The 23,843-nt window shown below is 36.0% G+C and overlaps 1 protein-coding gene across 7 annotated transcripts in view; it reads left to right on the top strand.

Moving 5' to 3' along the window:
• LMNTD1 (lamin tail domain containing 1) overlaps nucleotides 1-23,843 on the top strand; it is a 416,942-nt gene that overhangs the window by 369,706 nt on the left and 23,393 nt on the right. For 5 of the 7 annotated variants that reach the window (XM_061205229.1, XM_061205226.1, XM_061205227.1 and 2 more), the window contains exon 6: nucleotides 12,203-12,321. In XM_061205229.1, coding sequence (XP_061061212.1) covers nucleotides 12,233-12,321 — 89 coding nt within the window. In that variant the 5' untranslated portion in view covers nucleotides 12,203-12,232. Of the gene's footprint in view, nucleotides 1-12,202; nucleotides 12,322-21,052; nucleotides 21,289-23,843 lie in introns of those variants that run through there. The other 2 variants (XM_061205231.1, XM_061205225.1) reach the window with 2 other exon arrangements.

Below are 23,843 nucleotides of genomic sequence, written 5' to 3' on the forward strand. Positions count from 1 at the left end.
GTCAGTCAAGCATCAGGATTCCAAGACCCAGAAGAATGAAAAGACCCAGAAAGATAACCCATCTTTACAGCCATATTTGCCCTAAATTTGTCAGGTTATTTAGGAAGAAATGGTTGAGAGAATGAACAGAGATTTTACAGATTTATGGACATGGAGGACAAAAGTTGAAGCTCAAGGTCCAACAAAGAGTAGAAGCACTGGTAACACCTCCCTGCAGACTTCTGGTTGGAACCTTGAAAGTCAAACTGTTGGAACCTTAAAAGTCAAACCCTAGGAGTAAGAATAAACCAGACATAGATTGGCCTTCACAGAAAATGAAACCCAGCTTCAAATCGTCTTAACCCCTGACTGAATTGATTTAGCTAATAAGGACTTTCTAGTGTCCCTAGCTGCCTAATAGATGCTCTCTAAAGGAATGTATCACTTTAGGCCTAAATTACATCATAATTTTTTTATAAACTATGTTTGTTACTCAGTCAAGAATACTCAAGGGCTTCCGTGGTGGCACAGTGGTTATGAATCTGTCTGCCAATGCAGGGGACACGGGTTCGAGCCCTAGTCAGGGAAGATCCCACATGCCGCAGAGCAAGTAAGCCCACAAGCCACAACTACTGAGCCCGTGTGCCACAACTACTGAAGCCCGCATGCCTAGAGCCCATGCTCCACAACAAGAGAAGCCACTGCAATGAGAAGCCCACACACCACAACGAAGAGTAGCCCCCGCTTGCCGCAGCTAGGAAAAGCCTGCGGGCAGCAACGAAGACCCAATGCAGCCAAAAATAAATAAATAAAATAAATAAATTTATTAAAAATAATAAGAATACTCAAAAATATGAGGAAACAATACAGGTGCCTGAACACAGACAGAAATAATAGATATAAGGAATTTATACTACTCAATAGCAAAAATATATATATAAAATAATCTGGTAAAAAAAATGGGCAAAGGACCTGAATAAACATTTTCCCAAAGAAGACATACAGATGGCCAATAGGTACATGAAGAGGTGCTCAACATCACTAATTATCAGACAAATGCAAATCAAAATCACAATGAGATGTCACCTCACACCTGCTAGGATGACTTTCATCAAAAAGACAAGCAATAACAAGTGTTGGTGAAGATGTAGGGAAAAGGGGATCCTTGTGCACTGTTGGTAGAAATGTAAAATACAGACAAAATTTGCAAAAAAATGATGAATTTTCATATACTTCTCTCTGTAATTTTTATAATAAGTAGGGAAAATCAGTAAGGATAAAAATAATTTGAATAACACAATTATTGCAATTAGTCTAATTGAGACATATAAAACACTATACTCAGCAAATTCAAAGTATGCACTTTTCAAAAATACAGAAAAATTTTTACAAAAATGGACCATATGTTTGCCATGAGGTAAACTCAACAAAATTTCAAAGAGCTTAAATTATTCAGAGTACGTACTCTGACCACAGAGGAATTTAGTTAAAAATCACTAACAAAAAAATAACCTGAGCTGATCTCCCTGTGCTATGCGGCTGCTTCCCACTAGCTATCTATTGTACATTTGGTAGTGTATATATGTCCATGACACTCTCTCACCCTGTCACATCTCACCCCTCCCCCTCCCCATATCCTCAAGTCCATTCTCTAGTAGGTCTGTGTCTTTATTCCCGTCTTGCCACTAGGTTCTTCATGACCTTTTTTTTTTTTTTTCTTAGATTCCATATATATGTGTTAGCATACTGTATTTGTTTTTCTCTTTCTGACTTACTTCACTCTGTATGACAGACTCTAACTCCATCCACCTCATTACAAATACCTCCATTTCATTTCTTTTTATGGCTGAGTAATATTCCATTGTATATATGTGCCACATCTTCTTTATCCATTCATCCGATGATGGACACTTAGGTTGCTTCCATGTCCTGGCTATTGTAAATAGAGCTGCAATGAACGTTTTGGTACATGACTCTTTCTGAATTATGGTTTTCTCAGGGTATATGCCCAGTAGTGGGATTGCTGGGTCGTATGGTAGTTCTATTTTTAGTTTTTTAAGGAACCTCCATACTGTTCTCCATAGTGGCTGTATCAATTTACATTCCCACCAACAGTGCAGGAGGGTTCCCTTTTCTCCACACCCTCTCCAGCATTTATTGTTTCTAGATTTTTTGATGATGGCCATTCTGACCGGTGTGAGATGATACCTCACTGTAGTTTTGATTTGCATTTCTCTAATGATTAATGATGTTGAGCATTCTTTCATGTGTCTGTTGGCAATCTGTATAGAGGGGTGGGATAGGGAGGGTGGGAGGGAGGGAGATGTAAGAGGGAAGAGATATGGGAACATATGTATATGTATAACTGATTCACTTTGTTATAAAGCAGAAACTAACACACCATTGTAAAGCAATTATACTTCGATAAAGATGTTTAAAAAAAATTAAATTAAATTAAAAAAATAAAAAGAATAGAGAATGAAGAAACACACTATGCTTCCCAGCTGGCCGTGAGAGCGTTCAAGAGGGTTAGAACAGTACTTGTTAGAGTTTCTATCGGAGAAGCACAAAAGTTGAACTAAACGGCCTATAGAATCCCTCCTGGTTCTAAAGCATGTGATTTTAATGTCATGGAAATAAAAGAAGCTTCTCAAAAAAAATAAAATAAAATAACCTGAAAATCTTCATATGTTTGGAAATTAAGCAATAACTATCTAAAAAATTATGTAAAATTTAAAAATATATTTAAAGAAATGATAATTAAAATACTACATAGTAAAATTTATGGAGTAAAGCTAAAGCCATGCTTAGTGGGAAATGCCATTAAGCCTTAACTGCCTATATTAGAAAATAAAAACAGGCTGTAAAGTAATTATCTAAATAGCCATCTCAAGTATTCACAAAAATAATAGCAAACTGAACCCAAAGAAAGTTTTAGAACGTATAATAAAGAGGATCAAAAGCCAGTGCTTGGTTCTTTAAAAAGACTGATTAAATTAACAAAGGGGAAAATATATAGAAGAGGCAAATAACCAATATCAGTAATGAAAAGGGAGATAACATCACAGATTCCTTTTGAAAAAATTTTGGTAAAAACACAGCCTACCAGAAATCAACAAAGAAGAAATAGAAAATATAAACAGTCCTAAAACTACTAAAGAAATTGAATTTTAAAACTGCCCAGAAAGTAAAGTCCAGAACCAGAATGTTTCACCAGTAAATTCTGCCCAGGATATAAGGAAGTAATAATGCCAATCTTGCACAATTTCTTCCAGATAATGGAAAAAGAGAAAACACTTATCAACTTGTTTTATGAAACCAGCATGATCTTTCGTTCTTTCTTTTATTTTATTTTTTTACGAGGTAATGGCTATAATTCCCTGTGCTATTCAATATATTTTTGTTGCTTATCTATTTTATACATAGCAGTTTTTATCTCTATATCCCATCCCCCTAACTTGCCCCTTCCTCTTCCCTGTCCCCACTGGTAACCACTAGTTTTTTTTCCTATATCTGTGAGTCTGTTTTCTGTTTTGCTACATACATTCATTTGTATTATTTTTTAGATTCCACATATAAGTAATATCATACAGTATTTGTCTTTCTCTATCTTTTTTCACTAAGCACAATATTCTCCACATCCATCCATATTGCTGCAAATGACAGAATTTCATTTTTTTATGGCTGAGTAATATTCCATTGTGTATATATACCACATCTTCTTTACATTCATCTGTTCCTGGACACTTGAGTTACTTCCATATCTTGGCTATTGTAAATAGTGCTGCTATGAACATTGGGGTGCATATATCCTTACAAATCAGTGTTTTCATTTTTTCCAGATATATACCCAGGAGCAGAATTGCTGGATCATATGGTAGTTCTATTTTTAGTTTTTTGACCATAACGTTTTCCACAGTGGCTGCACCAATTTACATTCCCACCAACAGTGTACAAGTGTTCCCTTTTCTCCACATCCTTCCCAACATTTCTTATCTGTAAACTTTTTGATGCTAGCCATTCTGACAGGTGTGAGGCAATAGCTCATTGTTGATTTGATTTGCATTTCTCTAATAATTAGCAATGTTGAACATCTTTTTATGGGACTGTTAGCCATCTCTATGTGTTCTTTGGGAAAATATCTATTCAGGTCTTCTGCCCATTTCCTTATTGTGTTGTTTGTTTTTTTGATATTGAATTGTATGAGCTGTTTATATATTTTGGATATTAACACCTTGTTGGTTGTCATTTGTGAATATTTTCTCCCATTCTGTAGGTTGTATTTTCATTTTGTTGATGGCTTCCTTTGCTGTGCAAAAACTTTTAAGTTTAATTAGGTTCCATTTATTTATTTTTGCTTTTATTTCAGAGCCCAGCATAATCTTCATACCAAAACCTGACAAGAATATTACCAGAAAGCAAGATTAGAGATAATCCATTCTTTCCAAATTGATCTGTAGATTCAGTGCAATCCCAAACAAAATCTAATCTGGTGTTTCTTTTTTAATTGACAAGATGATTCTAAACATTCACATGGAAATCAAAGAACCTAGAATAGTCATGATAGTATTGAACAAATTTTTTGAAAGACCTATATACTATACTATAAAATTACCCTAATTAAGACAGTGCAGTAATGGTGCAAGGACAGACAAATAAATTAATAGAACAGAATAGAGACCCAAACACATATGGCCACATGATTTACAACTGAGGTACTACTGTCTTTCAATGGGAGGAATGCTGTCTTCTCAGTAAAGAGTGCAGGGTCTACTGGATAACTCTGTGAAAAAAAGAACTAAACCTTGAATCCTTCTGCATATTATACACAATAATTAATTTAAGGTGGTTCATAAATATTAAAGGTACAAAAGTAAAACTTCCAGGAGAAAAAATAGTCTAATATTTCCATGGCCTCAATTTAAATACATATTTCTTAAATAGGACACAAAGTCATTAAGAAAAAAGATTGATAAATTGGACTTCATTAAAATCAAGAATCTCTACTCACGAAATGCACCTTTCAGAGAGTAAAAAGACAAATTACAATCTGAGAGAATATATTTGTAATACATAAATCCCGCAAAGAAATTTGAGCTGGAATAAATAAAGAACTCTTATAAATCCAAAAAAAAATAAATAAAGAAAAGAAAAGAAAAGAAAAACATACACACACACACACTCTTACATACAAATAGAAGCAAGAAACTCCTGAAATATCCAGTAATTAATATAATTATTGAGCCATTAGGAACAGGTAAATGGCTAGATAATGCATACTGAGAATGTATTCTACTCCTTGGCCTGGTTCACAGCCCTCCCTGATCTGGTCTCCCCTATCTATCTGACTCTACCTAGGACCGCATACCCAGGCCATCTCTCTGCCTCAGCCATTAATATGCCTACCCCATGTCTACCCCTGGATTTTGATGCTCGCCAGAAAAGTACATTCAACACTGGCTAGTCACAACAGACAATTAATATGTATTTGTTGAGTGAACACATGCATGAAAATATAAGATAATAAATGCCTTCCTTCCTGTTCTCTGCTTTTCCAAATCCTATCTATCCTTTGAGGTCCACACATATCTCTTCTGTGAAGTCTTTTCTAACCACAACAGCAAAAGTACTAATTCTTCCCTGAGTTCTTCTAGCTCTTAACAGAACTATCCTTTGATTTTTATCACATTCTGTCATGCATTATTTTTTTCGTATTCACAGATACTACTGTCCCATCAAAAGAATAAATTCCAGAAGAGCAAGGAACATGGCTGTCACCTATTTATATCATTATAGAGTATCTGTCCAATAGTCTTTTAAACAGTGTTGCTCTGTATTTTTCAGGGAATGATGGAGTATAATGATGAAGAATACAATCTCTAAAGTCAGACAGACCTGAACTCTGGCCCTGGTTCTGCCACTTCATAGCTGTGTGACTCTGGGCAATTATCTGACTGCTCAAGTGTCAGTTTCATCATCTGTGAAAGACGGATAATTACACATCCTTAAAAGGATGAAATGAAATAATATACATAGAGTACTTAACACAAATAGGAAATATATGTTAAATGATAGCTAGTAGTAGTAGTAGTATTCACTATTGATTATGGCTCTGAATTGTAAAAGCATTTACCCAGAAAATAAGGGAGAAACAAGCATGAACACAGAACAATAACAACAAAACTAAGGATAATAGAACAGCCAAAGAAAATTTCCAGTGTATAAAAATGTCCAGTTTGTCTTTCTTCTACTACAGACTAATCTACATGTGGCCAAAGGTTAGAGTTCCATTCCCTCACACTGCATGAATTTTCTCATTCCATCTCAGATGTCTGGTTTCTCACCTCTTTCTAACATGCAGGGTCTCAAACAAATGACACAGGATAATTTCAGACACAGTATTATCCACCCTGATAATTTATTTTCTGTTCCTAGTGAAGGTTAGAGGTGTCCTTTTCTTGCAAAAGACATAATGTGAACCTCGGGGTCCTTAATATCCTTAGGAGCCTCTCATTTCTTCTGTTCTCTCATTTGCACATGAGGAGAAAAGCTGTTAACCAACTTAAATTTAATTTACCAGTTTAAATTTGCTTGTACCTCAAATTGTCGGGAGAATAATGAAAGCAGCTTCATTTATGTAGACAGAACTATCAGGGGGGTTCTCAAGAGTAACGAATCCACCCTTAGTGAACTGTACCCCTCCTTGCCACCTATTGCCATCATCAGTCATGAATAATGCTGACAGTAGCTACAACTGATCAAATTTGTTACGTGTGCCCTTAACCAGGGAAGAAGGGTTGAGGCAGGGTTGAGGCCCCTCCTTGCCTGGGTGTGCTTCCACAGTGAGCTGGGCCAGGCTCCATTCAGTCTTATATTTGTGCCTGATGCCATGGGTAGGGCTCATATTCAGGCTTCTAATAACTCTGTTTCATACTCCTTTAATCCACTGCTGCTCGTACTTGTTCCCACGGGGCACTAGTGTCCCATAAGCTGTAGAGAGGGAGCGTTCGACTGTAATACTGAATAATGATCGCCTTTACCCTGTGTGCAAAAGAAACAAAGTTAATGGATCGCATTTTCTCAATTGAAATTGTTCTCCAATCCTTTTTTACAAGTCTTTGGCTCCAGACACCACTTTGCTGCTTAAGGTTGCCAGTCGATGAGAGAAGAAAATGAAACTGCAAATTCATATCAATAGGAAAACTCAAAACCAATCGTTTATTCTTGGCTCAACCGTTTGTTGGGTGTTTTATTTTGTTTTAAAACGTGTGAGCCGGTGGTTATGAGTTTACATGGTATCCAAATAATATGAAGTGCATTTCTTGTTGCTAGTAAAAATATATAAAAACGGTGTGTAGAGGAAGTAAAAAATATATTGATTTGTATTTTTAAAAATATTTTACAAGAAAATGGTGTTCTGCAAATAAATTTAATGTATGTTCTGGATCTCTGCCTTTCTGAAAAAGTCTGAGATGCCCTGTCTTAGAATAAGTATTTTATTCCTCTAAAGAACATGTGTAGAAATGATTCGTGGATAAAGGCTGAGCCTCAATACGTGTACCCTGTGTGTGAAGTAACCGTGCAGTTATTTATGAACCATTGCTAAAACTGGTACGAATGTCTGAGGATTCAAACCACTGTTTGACGTTTAGTATCACGTATGCAGATATTCTTAGTGCTGTTTGGCAATAGAGTTTTGTGATTGGGAAGGGCCATGAAGGTATTTGAGCAAGCTATCTGAAACTCGAACCTCCCAATAAGTGGTCCTTTATCCTCTCTGTGAACACCTCCTGTAGGACCTTCACATGACCCTGACGTCAAGGTGAAATAATAGCATCTCTGTTCAAGGCTGTGTTATTTACATGTGGTTCTGTGTGAAGGAAATGAAGAAACACAGTATATTTTTAGACTAGTAAGATGCTTTACAATAGGAATTTATACTATAATATGGGTGCAAATGTGAAACTGTATTCCTATATATACAAACTCTTTGAATCTTAGTGGAACATGTCATGTTTTAAATTGTAATCTTCAATTGCATATTACTCATTTTGGAAATTTCCACCCATGGCCTGAGAGAGGAAGAAAATTCTCTTTATATATACAACCTTCATTCACACAAGACATTTTATTTATATTACTGATTTAATAAAAAAAATCCCCTACTGTGCAAATGTTCTCCATATGTGGAGACAGAGGACCAGGATGCATAAAGCCAGTTCTTTGTGTTTTTCAACTTTTAAAAAATTATGGACATATAATATTTTGTCTTTTTTTGATTACTGAATATGGTGGTATTTTGCCACTTTTAATTTTTTCTTAATCAAGGTAAAAGCTCATAATATAAAACTCAGTTTTCATCATCTTATTTTGCCCTATATCTACTCTTATGGGGCTTCAATTTCTCATGCAAAATTCTGGTGTTTTCCCAATAGAGGATAAGGCCAAAGAGAAATGACACAGAATCCGGAAGTCGGGAGAGAGTGATTTGAGACCAGGGCAAAGAGAAAGATCAGGACAAAGCTGGTTCGGGAGTAGGTAAGTGGTTAGGCAGTTACCATGGAAGGAGTTAGGAAGACATTGGACAGGAATTACAGCAGAGAAACAGGGAGTATAGTGAAGGGGATTTTGTAACAAATGGATGTGAGACCAAGTCCTGACTCTGCCATCTATTGACCATATAACCTTGGAAGAGGTATTCATCTCTCTGAACTTCCACTTCCTCATTTGGGAAAATGGGGAGACTCCCATCTTCCAGAGCTGTGGTGAAAGAACCTGTGTGAAGGCTACTGAACCTCATAAACAGGAAGTGTTTCTGCTTTTCCCTTTCAGCTCTATCTTGACTCTGTCCTTCCTGAATTAGAGACAGCCATGAAGATGATGCTATCAAAGTGTGGAGTCTACACATCCCCAAATGATCCTTCCTTTTTACAACAGAGAATTTCAAACATTTATAGAAAAAATAAACATGATGTGTAACAAACCTCCAGTACCCATTACCTAGCTTCAACTATTACAAGTCACTTCCCATCATTTTCATCCACAGCTCCATCCACCCCCTACCCTCTGTATTATTTTGAAGCAAATCTAGACATCATATCATTTTATCTCTAAATGTTTCAGTATGTATTTCTAAACAACAAGGAATCTTGTTTAAAAAAATACAATCATAATACCGTAATACACCTTAAATATTTAACATTTATTCCTTAATATCATTAAATATCCAGAGTACTTAAATTTCCAATGTCTTCTGCATTTTTTACAGTTTGCTTGAATTAGGTTATAAATTATATCCACAAATTACAAAGGGTGTCTTTTAAATCTCTTGATCTATTAGCTAACGTGCTCTTCTGTTCTCTGTATTTTATGTAAGTTAGAGGATTCATCAGATTCAGGTTGATTTTGTTATTGTTGCTATGGTTATTACCTATATCAGATAAGTTATAACAGCCACATGAATACACCAAGTGGTATTGCCATTGATGATGTAATTTTTCCAAACTGATGAACAATTCTTGGAAAAGGTCTGAACAAACCAATCTATAATCTTCCCTCAATGTAAGTAATTGTGTACAAAATAATTAAAAGTGTACAAAAATATTTTGCATTTATATGTAATATGGAGCTAGGCTTTAGGCTCAAATAATTATAAACTATTTTTCATCTACATGAATGTCTGGCAAGTCATGTGGTACATGGGAAAATTCTTTGCCAAGTAGGATTATCTGCCACATTTCAGAAAATCTAGCATTTCTGGATCCTGTCTGCTAAATGCCAGTAGCACCCCACCCCATTAATGACTACTATTAATGTCCCCTCATATTTACAAAATTCCCCCTATGATTCACTTCATCTCCTTTTGAAAACCACTGGCTTAGTTTGAGAAGCAGTAAAAGAGGAAATTGATTTTTATTGCATATATGCTCTAATTTGGGGAAGGGAAATAAGGAAAATATCCCGTGTGGGAAATAACTATTGAAACGTTCACAATTTCAAAGCTTTTCAAAGTTGTTCTCAGTTGACAGAACTTTGTTTCTCCAAACTATGCTGGAAAATGTGGATAGGTGCTCTGATAAAACAAATGAGGTCATAATGACATCATGCTAACATATGTGGTTCAAGTACAGAAATTTTTACAGCTAGGAAACCATCCAGACAGGTAGATTTAGGGAAACTGGGACAGTGGCACGAAATAATAAATCCATTTTAAAATCTTTTCTAAACATAAGTATAAATTTATAAATCTCTTTATGCTGTATTTATGCAATTGGCCTATAATGCTGATAAGGAATTTCTCTTCATCTCTGAGATGAAGAAAATACAGTCAAATGTTTACTCTCCTCTCGTTTACTTGCCTCATTATGTGATATACTTCTTGCCTTTTTCTTTTATTAAAAGAGTTACTTTCTTCATTGTCCTTTGTATTTAAATACTGTTCATCATTCCAAGATGGAAGCATTTTCCTTTTTTTTTTTAAGATATACATCTATATATTTTATTTTATTTTATTTTAACATCTTTATTGAAGTATAACTGCTTTACAATGGTGTGTTAGTTTCTGCTTTATAACGAAGTGAATCAGCCATACATATACATATATCTCCTCCCTCTTGCGTCTCCCTCCCACCCTCCCTATCCCACCCCTCTAGGTGATCACAAATCACTGAGCTGATCTCCCTGTGCTATGTGGCTGCTTCCCACTAGCTATCAATTTTACATTTGGTAGTGTATATATGTCCATGTCAGTCTCTCACTTCGTCCCAGCTTACCCTTCCCCCTCCCCGTGTCCTCAAGTCCATTCTCTACACCTGTGTCTTTGTTCCTGTCCTGCCCCTAGGTTCTTCAGAACCTTTTTTTTTTCTTTTTTTAAATTCCATATATATGTGTTAGCATACGGTATTTGTTTTTCTCTCTGACTTACTTCACTCTGTATGACAGACTCTAGGTCCATCCACCTCACTACAAATAACTCAATTTCGTTTCTTTTTATGGCTGAGTAATATTCCATTGTATATATGTGCTACATCTTCTTTATCCATTCATCTGTCGATGGACACTTAGGTTGCTTCCATGTCCTGGCTATTGTAAATAGAGCTGCAATGAACATTGTGGTACATGACTCTTTTTGAGTTATGGTTTTCTCAGCGTATATGCCCAGTAGTGGGATTGCTGTGTCATATGGTAGATCTATTTTTAGTTTTTTGGAAGCCATTTTCTAATCTAAATTGGAAGATATTTTATCATTATTCCTTGAAGTGGGAATTATTTGTTCATAGTAACTTGCTGGTTCCTGGTACACAGTAGATGCTTATTTAAATATTTATTGAATGAACTTACTCATCCAGTAATCATCATCATTCTATATCTTATTACTCTGTACAATCATTTACTTTCATATGGGTTAATTTTATTCCCATGCCATTATTATCATGACACATTGTGTGGATCTTTTACTCAAGATAGAATCTGAATTAAGTGATTTCTTCTAAATCATATTGCTGGTGTAACTAGAAGAATTTAGAACTCCTGGCTTTGATTGCACTGTTTCTACCAATAGGTTTCTTTTCGCCTTAAAAGTATACACGTTTTCTGTTCCTGCTGCCTAGCTGTTGCCATGTGCTCAAAGAGCATTTGTCAAAACAAAACAAACAAAAAGACAAAAAACAGTGATTAACTCCCCCAATATTTGCATACTAGCCTTAATCCTAAGAAATCCAAAATAGGATATCAAACATTTTGATGGCAAAGTTTGTCTGGTAGGATAAACAGCTCTCTTAAAAGCAAGTTACTGTTATTTGATGTCTGCAAACTGCAAAGCAGGTGCAGCATTAACATAGTAATTGTTCAGAGACTGGAACTTTGTAACTATGGAGACATTACTTCACAGTGTTCTAACAGGCAGTGTTGGCCAGATGTGAAAGTTGTAATCATAAAGGTAGCTTTGCTGGGTTACTGCGCTGCCTCTTGAGTTGCTTCCAGTGAGTGCTACACACCTTCATCTTGATTTGTTTAATATTTTTAGCCAATATCAGTATTGGCTATATCAGTGCTTACATATTCATAGTAGAATCATGGTTCTGGCCCCAGCTTGGTTAAGAAATCATGAAGTCTGGCAGGTACTTTAAGGTAGTTAGATTAACAAGTGAGGTCACTCAAAAAAGAAAATCTGCCTTGAAGCTCAGCTCTATTCACTGACTAATGTCATGATTTGTTTTCCCAGAAAAGAAAAGAGACCTCTCTTCCAGCCAAGATGAAAGACACACAAGCCACTCAGGAAATTTCAGCGGTCCTGCAGAGTGAAGTCCATGAGCAGGAAGATGAAATGGAATATCAAGCGCAGTAAGACAGGCACAAATGAGTTTTAGAAGTTGAGGATGGAGTATCTGACCTCTTTGTTTCAAAACAACTTATAAAAAGTTAGAACTAGAATCGAGTCTACAAATTTCCTAAAATTAATTAATGATAACATACAATTTCCCCAACCACTGTTTTATAAGGTTTAGTCTTTGAGTAATGTAAAAATTCACCTAGACAGATCTCCATCATATCAGACCTGGTTGAGATTCCAAAGCTCATATCTAGCATGTTAATTGTTTCTTTAAGGTAATTGGCAGGCAGTTTCTTTAAAACTACTTTATTAACCTGGGGACAGAGAACTGCTAGAGAATTTTGGTTTGGGAAATGTCTGTGAGGATGTTAAACAAAAGCGACAACTCTTTTTTTACTACTAATGTAAATCATTCTATCAAGTAAAGCATTAGCATTGGTTTTCCAATGTTTTCTAGAAAATGATCTCTAATATTAAATATACACAGTTTAAGGCTAATGCTACTTTAGATCTAGATGCCCTGTGTTTACTGATCAGTTCAAGTCTATTTTTTTTAAAGTTTTTTTTATTAGTTATCTGTTTTACACATATTAGTGTATACATGTCAATCCCAATCTCCCAATTCATCCCACCACCACCACAATCCCCCACCCCCAGCTTTCCCCCCTGGGTGTCCATGCGTTTGTTCTCTACATCTGTGTTTCTATTTCTGCCTTGCAAACCAGTTCATCTGTACCATTTTTCTAGGTTCCACATATATGAGTTAATATACGATATTTGTTTTTCTCTTTCTGACTTACTTCACTCTATATGACAGTCTCTAGGTCCAACCACGTCTCTACAAATGACCGAATTTCATTCCTTTTTATGGCTGAGTAATATTCTATTGTATATATGTACCATATCTTCTTTATCCATTCATCTGTCAATGGGCATTTAGGTTGCTTCCATGACCTGGCTATTGTAAATAGTGCTGCAGTGAACATTGGGGTTCATGTGTCTTTTTGAATTATGGTTTTCTCTGGGTATATGCCCAGTAGTGGGATTGCTGGGTCATATGGTAATTGTATTTTTAGTTTTTTAAGGAACCTCCATACTGTTCTCCATAGTGGCTGTATCAGTTTACATTCCCACCAACAGCGCAAGAGGGTTCCCTTTTCTCCACACCCTCTCCAGCATTTATTGTTTCTAGATTTTCTGATGATGCCCATTCTAACCGGTGTGAGGTGATACCTCATTGTAGTTTTGATTTGCATTTCTCTAGTAATTAGTGATGTTGAGCAGCTTTTCATGTGCCTATTGGTCATCTGTATGTCTTCTTTGGAGAAATGTCTATATAGGTCTTCTGTCCATTTTTTGATTGGGTTGTTTGTTTTTTTTAATATTGGGCTCCATGAGCTGTTTATATATTTTGGAGATTAATCCTCTGTCTGTTGATACGTTTGCAAATATTTTCTCCCACTCTGAGGGTTGTCTTTTCGTCTTGTTTATAGTTTCCTTTGCTGTCCAAAAGCTTTTAAGTTTCATTAGGTCCCATGTGTTTATTTTTGTTTTTATTTCCATTACTCTAGGAGGTGGGTCAAAAAAGATCTTGCTGTGATTTATGTCAAAGAGTGTTCTTCCTATGTTGTCCTCTAAGAGTTTTATAGTGTCTGATCTTACATTTAGGTCTTTAATCCATTTGGAGTTTATTTTGTGTATGGTGTTAGGGAGTGTTATAACTGCATTCTTTTACATGTAGCTGTCCAGTTTTCCCAGCACCACTTATTGAAGAGACCATCTTTTCTCCATTGTATATCCCTGCCTCTTTGTCATAGATTAGTTGACCATAGTTGTGTGGGTTTATCTCTGGGATTTCTATCCTGTTCTATTGACCTATATTTCTGTTTTTCTGCCAGTACCATATTGTCTTGATTACTGTAGCTTTGTAATATAGTCTGAAGTCAGGGAGACTGATACTTCCAGCTCCATTTTTTTTCCTCAAGATTGCTTTAGCTATTCGGAGTCTTTTGTGTCTAGATGTTTTGTTCTAGTTCTGTAAAAAATGCCAGTGGTAATTTGATAGGGATTGCATTGAATCTGTAGATTGCTTTGGGTAGTATAGTCATTTTCACAATATTGATTCTTCCAATCCACGAACATGGTATATCTCCATCTGTTTGTGTAATCTTTGATTTCTTTCATCAGTGTCTTATAATTCTCTGAGTACAGGTCTTTTACCGCCTTAGGTAGGTTTATTCCTAGGTATTTTATTCTTTTTGTAGCAATGGTGAATGGGATTGTTTCCTTAATTTCTCTTTCTGATCTTTCCTGTTAGTGTATAGGAATACAGGAGATTTCTGTGCATTAATTTTGTATCCTGCAACTTTACCAAATGCATTGATTAGCTCTAGTAGTTTTCTGGTGGCATCTTTAGGATTCTCTATGCATAGTATCATGTCATCTGCAAACAGGGACAGTTTTACTTCTTCCTTTCCAACTTGTATTCCTTTTATTTCTTTTTCTTCTCTGATTGCCGTGGCTAGGACTTCCAAAACTATGTTGAATAATAGTGATGAGAGTGGACATCCTTGTCTTGTTCCTGATCTTAGAGGAAATGCTTTCAGTTCTTCACCATTGAGAATGATGTTTGCTGTGGGTTTGTCATATATGGCCTTTATTATGTTGAGGTAGGTTCCCTCTATGCGAACCTTCTGGAGAGTTTTTATCATAAATGGGTGTTGAATTTTGTCAAAAGCTTTTTCTGCATCTATTGAGATGATCATATGGTTTTTATTCTTCGATTTGTTAATATAGTGTATCACATTGATTGATTTGAGTATATTGAAGGATCCTTGCATCCCTGGGATAAATCCCACTAGATCATGGTGTATGATCCTGTTAATGTGTTGTTGCACTCTGTTTGCTACTATTTTACTGAGGATTTTTGCATCTATATTTATCAGTGATATTGGTCTGTAATTTTGGTTTTTTGTAGTATCTTTATCTGGTTTCAGTATCAGGGTGATGGTGGCCTTGTAGAATGAGTTTGGGAGTGTTCCTTCTTCTGCAAATTTTGGAAGAGTTTCAGAAACATTGGTGTTAGCTGTTCTCTAAATGTTTGATAGAATTCACCTGTGAAGCCATCTGGTCCTGGACTTTAGTTTGTTGGAAGATTTTTAATCACAGTTTCAATTTCATTACTTGTGATTGGTCTGTTCATATTTTCTATTTCTTCCTGGTTCAGTCTTGGAAAGTTATACCTTTCTAAGAATTTGTCCATTTCTTCCAGGTTGTCCATTTTATTGGCATAGAGTTGCTTGTCATAGTCTCTTATGATATTTTGTATTTCTGTGGTGTCTGTTGTAACTTCTTTTTCATTTCTAATTTTATTGGTTTGAGTCCTCTCCCTCTTTTTCTTGGTGAGTCTGGCTAAAGTTTTATCAATTTTGTTTATCTTCTCAGAGAACCAGCTTTTAGTTTTATTGATCTTTGCTATTGTTTTCTTTGTTTCTCTTTCATTTATTTCTGCTCTGATCTTTATGATTTCTTTCCTTCTACTAACTTTGGGTTTTGTTTGTTCTTCTCTCTCTAGTTCCTTTAGGTGTAAGTTTAGATTGTTTATTTGAGATGTTTCTTGTTTCTTGAGGTCGGATTGTATTGCTATAAACTTCCCTCTTAGAACTGCTTTTGCTGCATCCCATAGGTTTTGGATCATCGTGTTTTCGTTGTCATTTGTCTCTAGGTATTTTTTTATTTCCTCTTTGATTTCTTCAGTGATCTCTTGGTTATTTAGTCACGTATTGTTTAGTCTCCATGTGTTTGTGTTTTTTACGTTTTTTTCCCTGTAATTGATTTCTAATCTCATAGCATTGTGGTCAGAAAAGATGCTTGATATGATTTCAATTTTCTTAAATTTACCGAGGCTTGATTTGTGACCCAAGATGTGATTTATCCTGGAGAATGTTCCATGTGCACTTCAGAAGAAAGTGTAATCTGCTGTTTTTGGATGGAATGTCCTATAATTATCAATTAAATCTATCTGGTTTATTGTGTCATTTACAGCTTGTGTTTCCTTATTAATTTTCTCTTTGGATGATCTGTCCATTGGTGTAAGTGAGGTGTTAAAGTCCCCCACTATTATTGTGTTACTGTCGATTTCCTCTTTTATAGCTGTTAGAGTTTGCCTTATGTATTAGGGTGCTCCTATGTTGGGTGCATATATATTTATAATTTTTATATCTACTTCTTGGATTGATCCCTTGATCATTATGTTGTGTCCTTCCTTGTTTCTTGTAACATTCTTTATTTTAAAGTCTATTTTATCTGATATGAGTATTGCTGCTCCAGCTTTCTTTTGATTTCCATTTGCATGGAATATTTTTTTCCATCCTCTCACTTTCAGTCTGTATGTGTCCCTAGGTCTGAAGTGGGTCTCTTGTAGACAGCATATATATGGGTCTTGGTTTTGTATCCATTCAGCAAGCCTGTGTCTTTTGGTTGGAACATTTAATCCATTCATATTTAATGTAATTATCAATATGTATGTTCCTATTACCATTTTCTTAATTGTTTTGGTTTTGTTTTTGTAGGTCCTTTTCTTCTCTTGTGTTTCCCACTGAGAGAAGTTCCTTTAGCATTTGTTGTAGAGCTGGTTTGGTGGTGCTGAATTCTCTTAGCTTTTGCTTCTCTGTAAAGCTTTTGATTTCTCCATTGAGTCTGAATTGAGATCCTCACCGGGTACAGTAATCTTGTTTGTAAGTTCTTCCCTTCCATCACTTTAAATATATTGTGCCACTCCCTTCTGGCTTGAAGAGTTTCTGCTGAGAAATCAGCTGTTAACCTTATGGGAGTTCCCTTGTATGTTATTTGTCATTTTTCCCTTGTTGCTTTTAATAATTGTTCTTTGTCTTTAATTTTTGTCAGTTTGATTACTATGGGTCTCAGCATGTTTCTCCTTGGCTTTATCCTGCCTTGGACTCTCTGTGCTTCCTGGACTTGCGTGCTTATTTCCTTTCCCATGTTAGGGAAGTTTTCGACTATAATCTCTTCAAGTATTTTCTCGGCTCCTTTCTCTCTCTCACCTCTTTCTGGGACCCCTATAATGTGAATGCTGGTGCATTTAATGTTGTCCCAGAGGTTGCTTAGGCTGTCTTCATTTATTTTCATTCTTTTTTCTTTATTCTGTTCGTGGCAGTGAATTCCACCATTCTGTCTTCCAGGTCACTTATCCGTTCTTCTGCCTCAGTTATTCTGCTATTGATTCCTTCTAGTATATTTTTCATTTCAGTTATTGTATTGTTCATCTCTGTTTGTTTGTTCTTTAACTCTTCTAGGTCTTTGTTAAACATTTCTTGCATCTTCTCGATCTTTGCCTCCATTCTTTTCTGAGGTCCTGGATCTTCTTCACTATCATTATTCTGAATTGTTTTTCTGGAAGGTTGCCTATCTCCACTTCATTTAGTTGTTTTTCTGGGGTTTTATCTTGTTCCTTCACCTGGTACATAGCCCTCTACCTTTTCATTTTGTCTATCTTTCTGTGAATGTGGTTTTTGTTCTACAGGCTGCAGAATTGTAGTTCTTCTAGCTTCTGCTGTCTTCCCTCTGGTGGATGAGGGTATCTAAGAGGCTTGTGCAAGTTTCCTGATGGGAGGGACTGGTGGTGGGTGTAGCTGACTGTTGCTCTGATGGGCAGAGCTCAGTAAAACTTTAATCCCCTTGTCTGCTGATGGATGGGGCTGTTGGTTCCCTCCCTGTTGGTTGTTTGGCCTGAGGTGACCCAGCACTGGAGGCTACAGGCTCTTTGGTGGGCCTAATGGCAGACTCTGGTAGGGCTTATGCCAAGAAATACTTCCCAGAACTTCTGCTGCCAGTGTCCTTGTCCCAGTGGTGAGCCACAGCCAACCCCCGCCTCTGCAGGACACCGTCCAACATTAGCAGGTTGGTCTGCTTCAGTCTCCCCTGGGTTCACTTCTCCCTCTCCCTGGGTCCTGATGTGCACACTACTTTGTGTGTGCCCTCCAAGAGTGGAGTCTCTGTTTAACCTAGTCCTGTCCAAGCCCTGCAATCAAATCCCACTAGCCTTCAATGTCTGATTCTCTGGGAATTCCTCCTCCCATTGCCAGACCCTCAGGTTGGGAAGCCTGACTTGGTGCTCAGAACCTTCACTCCAGTGGATGGACTCCTGTGGTGTAATTGTTCTGCAGTTTGTGAGTCACCCACCCAGTGGTTATGGATTTTGATTTTATTGTGATTGCACCCCTCCTACCGTCTCATTGAGGCTTCTCCTTTGTCTTTGGATGTGGTGTATCTTTTTTGTTGAGTTCCAGTGTCTTCCTGTCGATGATTTTTCAGCAATTAGTTATGATTCCACTGCTCTTGCAAGAGGGAGTGAACTCACGTCCTTCTACTCTGCCATCTTGAACCAATCTCCCTCAAGTCTATTTTTTAAATATTTGTTCTTAGAGGTCATCTGAGAAATAACTGTTGTCAGTATTACCAATGCAGCGTTGAAATAACATTGAAATGCTGGAATTAAACTTTTATAACTGCCTCTGGTTTAGTGCTAATCAATTACAGAGGGAGCAAAATACCAAGTAAGGGCTTGTAAAATTCCACATGGGAAAGGGAAACCTAGCTAAGCACTAGGAAGAAAATCTCTCATCTTCCAACAGGAGTCTAATAGGTGGGTGAGTGCAGGGCTCAGACAACGGGCTACATCATGCTCATCTCTTCCTGAAATGTTTCAGCTCTTCCAACGGTGTGTGCTGCCATTAGAAATTTCTTATTCAACTACAAAAACAAGAATCCCCTGTGGCCCTAAACTGACGTTCTTTGATCACAACATTTGCAAAGGCTTATTGGGAATCTTTTGTGGAATTAAATTTATTTGGAAATGCTATTGTTTTACCAGTGGAAGAAAAAAATTCAGAGCTTATAAAATGAACATGCTGAAAAGATGTAGCCAGTTGTCTGTAATGAAACCCAGATGTAAGGAACTTTGAAAGAGAAAGGTCCTTTTCCTGCTTATTCTAGACTGTGTCAGGGAAAAATTATGTCATACGATCTGTCTCAGTTTAGACAGAGATGAAATATTTGTCATTTGACAATAGACCTCTGTAGTCTCCTTTTCGTTACCACCACAATCATACTCAAGAGCATATCTTCATGGGTTAGAGGTTTTTGACAAAGATGAGTGGTTGGGGAGTCGGTAGAATGGCACGTGCTCAAGCTTGATAAGTACTGGGCTAATAATAATGCAGTTTCCAAAGCCAATGCCATTTAAGTATTTTTAAAAATTGCCTGAGATATCTGTGCCTTGTGAGAGGCACACTTAGAGAATTCTGATTTTGAATACAGAGCTCTCCAGATATAATATTTCTGATGAAGGAACTTACAAATTATAGAACAAAATGATTGTGAATACCTCTTGGTAAACAAAGAGATTGAGAGTAACATCAGCAAGATGGCAGATTAGGAAGCTTCAGGCCCTTGTTCTGTTATGGAAAAATCTGGAAAAACAAAACCAAAGAACAGAAGACTGGCTAAAATAACATTATAGGAACTCTGGAAAACAAAGAGATCAAAATAGAGACAGTGCTTGGAGGCAAAACACTTAGCTCCGGACTTATAGTGGATAGACATTTGGCCCCCAGGAAGGGAGGGCTTGGGCTGGCCAAGTGTCTGGTTTTTCAGAGAGCTAAAGGGTTGGACCCCAGGACTTTGTTCACAATTCAAGCATTAAACACACACATTCACACACACATGGATTGCTTTGAAGTTACTGAGAAGAGCCTCAATGTGACTCATAAAATGCAGTTGTCATAAGCCTTTTCATGAGCTACTCCATGAGAATATTGTTTTACTTGTAAAATAAGTGTACTGTAGCTTAGGGATTTTGTTTAAATGCTTGCACACTATACTTTTACATTTATAAAAAAGAAAGAAAGGAAAATCTTTATTCATATAGTATAATTTACTTACAAAAATAATACCTGGAAAGTAAGTCTTTCTTCTCCCTCTTTTGTGCTAGTCCCTTCAGCATTCACACATACACATACACAGATACACACAAACATGCACATGTATTTATAGTTATTAATTTGTAAAGTGCATTTGAAAGCACACATTAACTCTAGAATCTTTATAAATACAGGAAAATTAGTTAAACAGCAGGAGAAATTAAAGGAAAAAGTATAGTAGACCATTACATATTAAACAGAAATGATAATCATGTTTTTCATGTTAATGGAAAGGGGAAATATAATAAGTGAAAGAAGTGGGATATAAACGGTTTATAGAGTCTCAATTTTGAGTGAAAAAAATGCATTAAAAGGCCTGGAAGGAAAAAATATTGAATCACTATGTTGTACACCTGAAATTAATATAATATTGTAAATCAACTATATTTCAATAAAAAAATTTTAATAAAAATAAAAAGCATGGCAGGAAATGGTAAAATTTTTAGTTGGTGGAATATAGTAATTTTTATTTTCTTCTTTCAGCATTTATACTTTTGCAAAACTATCTGAAGTAGGAGTTTATTGATTTTTAAATAGAAGAGAGAAAAGCATGACTTGACACTAAAGTGTTTTATTTAGATTGTTAAAACTAGAAATATAAGATGTTCTTGCGCTTGTGTTAGATGCATAATATCTTTGAAAAGCAAAACCCTGAATAATAATGATAATTAATGCTTCTTGTGCTCACAGTCTATCATTTTGACTTTCTCACTTTGTTTATTATACTAATTTTTGTACACAGAATTGAAGACACACGTGACAATCTCCCAAAGACACAGCGATCTTTAGTACATTTTTTTCCAACGTCAACGGAGTCAGATACCACTACACTGCCATGTTCACGGTCATTATCCAATGAAATACCTCTCAGTTACTATCTGTCTAGCCCTCAGGTTAGTGGAGTAACTTTATCAACAATTGGACCAAAGCCTCTTAAACCTGCTCTAGTGAGCCATTCCCAATCAGAAGACAGCTTGGGTAAGCAAAACATGTACCAAGTTTTTTAGGCTACTTTTAAAGCGTATAGTTCAATAGAGTCTTTATGTGCTTAGAAGCCAGAATGATGTTTTATTATTTGTCTCCAATAATACTAATTTCTTAATGTCATATGCAGAATAACTTGACTCTGCTCACCATTGATTCTAGCACTGGAGTCATATTCAAGTCACATAAACATAGGTGGCCAAGTACATCATCTCTATGATTAAAATATCTTGAGTTATCATAATGATTCATGGGTTGACCACTTAGATGCTCTAGAATTGCTAAATGATTAAAAATTCTAATGTATAGCATTAACTGCCCTTCCTCTGAATGCTACCAGAAAGATTAACAATGTCTTATGTATGTTATGCTTTAGGAGACTATGGCTTAAGTAAGGAAAGACGGGTAGATAAGAGAAAGAAGAAATATAAAGTAGGTAATAAAATGGTGGAGAGAAAAGGGAAAAACAATAAAGAATTTGGAGAAGAGGAAAATGAAAACAGCAGTAAAGTTTTGACACTTGCCAACAATGCACTCAGCAGTGCTCACACTATGAGGTGTATGTTCCTCACCACGTTTAGGGAACTCTGAGGGATGTTATCAAGGTTTACTGAAAAGACCACTGTCCTTGGAAACAGAGGACCTAGGTTCAAACCACCTTTCTAGTCCCAATAACATGGGACATTAAGTAAGGTATTTAGCATCTCTGAGTCCCATTTTCCACACCTACAAAATGGGGATTAAAATATCAACTTCACAGGGCTATCCTAAGAATTAAATGAGATATTTATGAAAATCACCTAGCACATAGTAAGTGTGCTCAATAAAATTAGTTGTGAATCCGAATGTATCTGTAAGTACCTTCTCATAGAATAGGCTAGATTTGGGGTCTGTATTACCAGTCAACTAACAAGTTTCAAAATTGTTAGCATGAATACACCCATGACTACCTGAGGTCTTCATTTTCCTCTACCATTCTGTGGACATTTACAGACTTGCTCCTTCCTATCTACATTTCATTTTGTTCCTGGTATTTTCCTAAGCCTTTGACACAGTGTTATACAGGATTTTGATCTACTGCCATTATTGTCATATTCCCTGTGCTTCATTGTTTGTATGCCTAAGATACATTTTTCGAAGAAGCCTCCTAAATTCACAATGACCTTTAGCAATGACCAAAATCTATATGCTTAAAAGTGAAAATACACATTTTACATCTAAGGAGGTAATATTTCTCATCCTTTGGCACTGTATCATCATGGTATATGTTCTATATTTGAGTTGAACTGTGAAAGCTCCTAGTATTGGGGGGGGGGGAACAAATATACTGGTTTCGCCTTGCAAGATGAGAGTTATGCTGGGATGAAGTCTTCTTCAGTTACTGTAGGTTCTGACTCTGTAGATAGATGGCTGAGTCTACCAAGACTTGTTGCATTTGGTTCATTTCATTTCTAGATGAGATAATAACTGGAACTAAAATCAATGTGTCTTCTTTCCTTTTAGAATACAAAGATTTTCATCCCTCAGGATGAGCTATTAAGGATGCTATATATTCTCTTTCCCCAAAGGAATTTAAAGATTAAGCAAATACTCACTTGAATGGGAATGAACTAATTTAATTCCAAATATTTCTTTTAAACAAAATACTCTGAGGAATCCTCTTTAGGAACTATGCGTTTATTCTTTTCCATCTTTCACATTGCTTTGGTTTTGTTAAAGAAATAAGAAGATAAAGCACACTCTAGATTGTCTTAATCCTTTGATGATTTTGGATTCAGGGTCACATTGACCAAAGTCCCTGTGCTACAATAATAGCTATCATTTATTGAGTACCTGCTAAATGCCAGATACTCTGCTAGACACTTACCTATACTATCTTCAATCCTCACGTCACCTCACACAAAGTAGTATTATCCTTATTTTATTTTCAGGAAAACTGAGAATTGGAAAGTTTAAATCATTTGGCTTAGTAAGTGACAGAGCTGGGGTACAGGTGTGTCTAAATCCAAGACACATTGCTCTATCTATTTCATCATGATGCCTGTCTGTAGTGTTACTCTCTCTTTGCAGATACATAATTAGATTTATCCAGCATGATTCTTTCTATGCAAAATCTTGAAACTTATTTTGTATTTGAATCTTACTGCTGAGAATTTTAAAAGAGTAAGAGGTTACTAGAATCTGATTAAGCATTACTGTATCTTTTTAATAAAGTATTTTAGTTAATTAGAGGAAATTTAAGTCTTTACCTGGCAAAATACAAACCATTGGTAGGAAAGGACTCATTTGAGACTTTAATTTATGAGTAGCAATTTGGGGAGAAAAGCTAATACAAAATAGAATAAAGTTGTACTTACATATAACGTACCAAATTTGAGAGACTCAAATGTTTTACCTACTCAAAAACTTATGATGCTTCTAGTACAACTTAATCAGTTAAATTGTAATTATGCTGATGATACAATTGATAGTTTAAGATAACTGCAATAATCTCTAGGAATTGAGTGTCACTAAAAATAATCACTTACTGGTTATTTTATAGACTGGTT

The sequence above is a fragment of the Eubalaena glacialis genome, chromosome 11 (assembly GCF_028564815.1).
Source record: "Eubalaena glacialis isolate mEubGla1 chromosome 11, mEubGla1.1.hap2.+ XY, whole genome shotgun sequence".
In the NCBI taxonomy this organism is placed as follows: Eukaryota; Metazoa; Chordata; class Mammalia; order Artiodactyla; family Balaenidae; genus Eubalaena; species Eubalaena glacialis.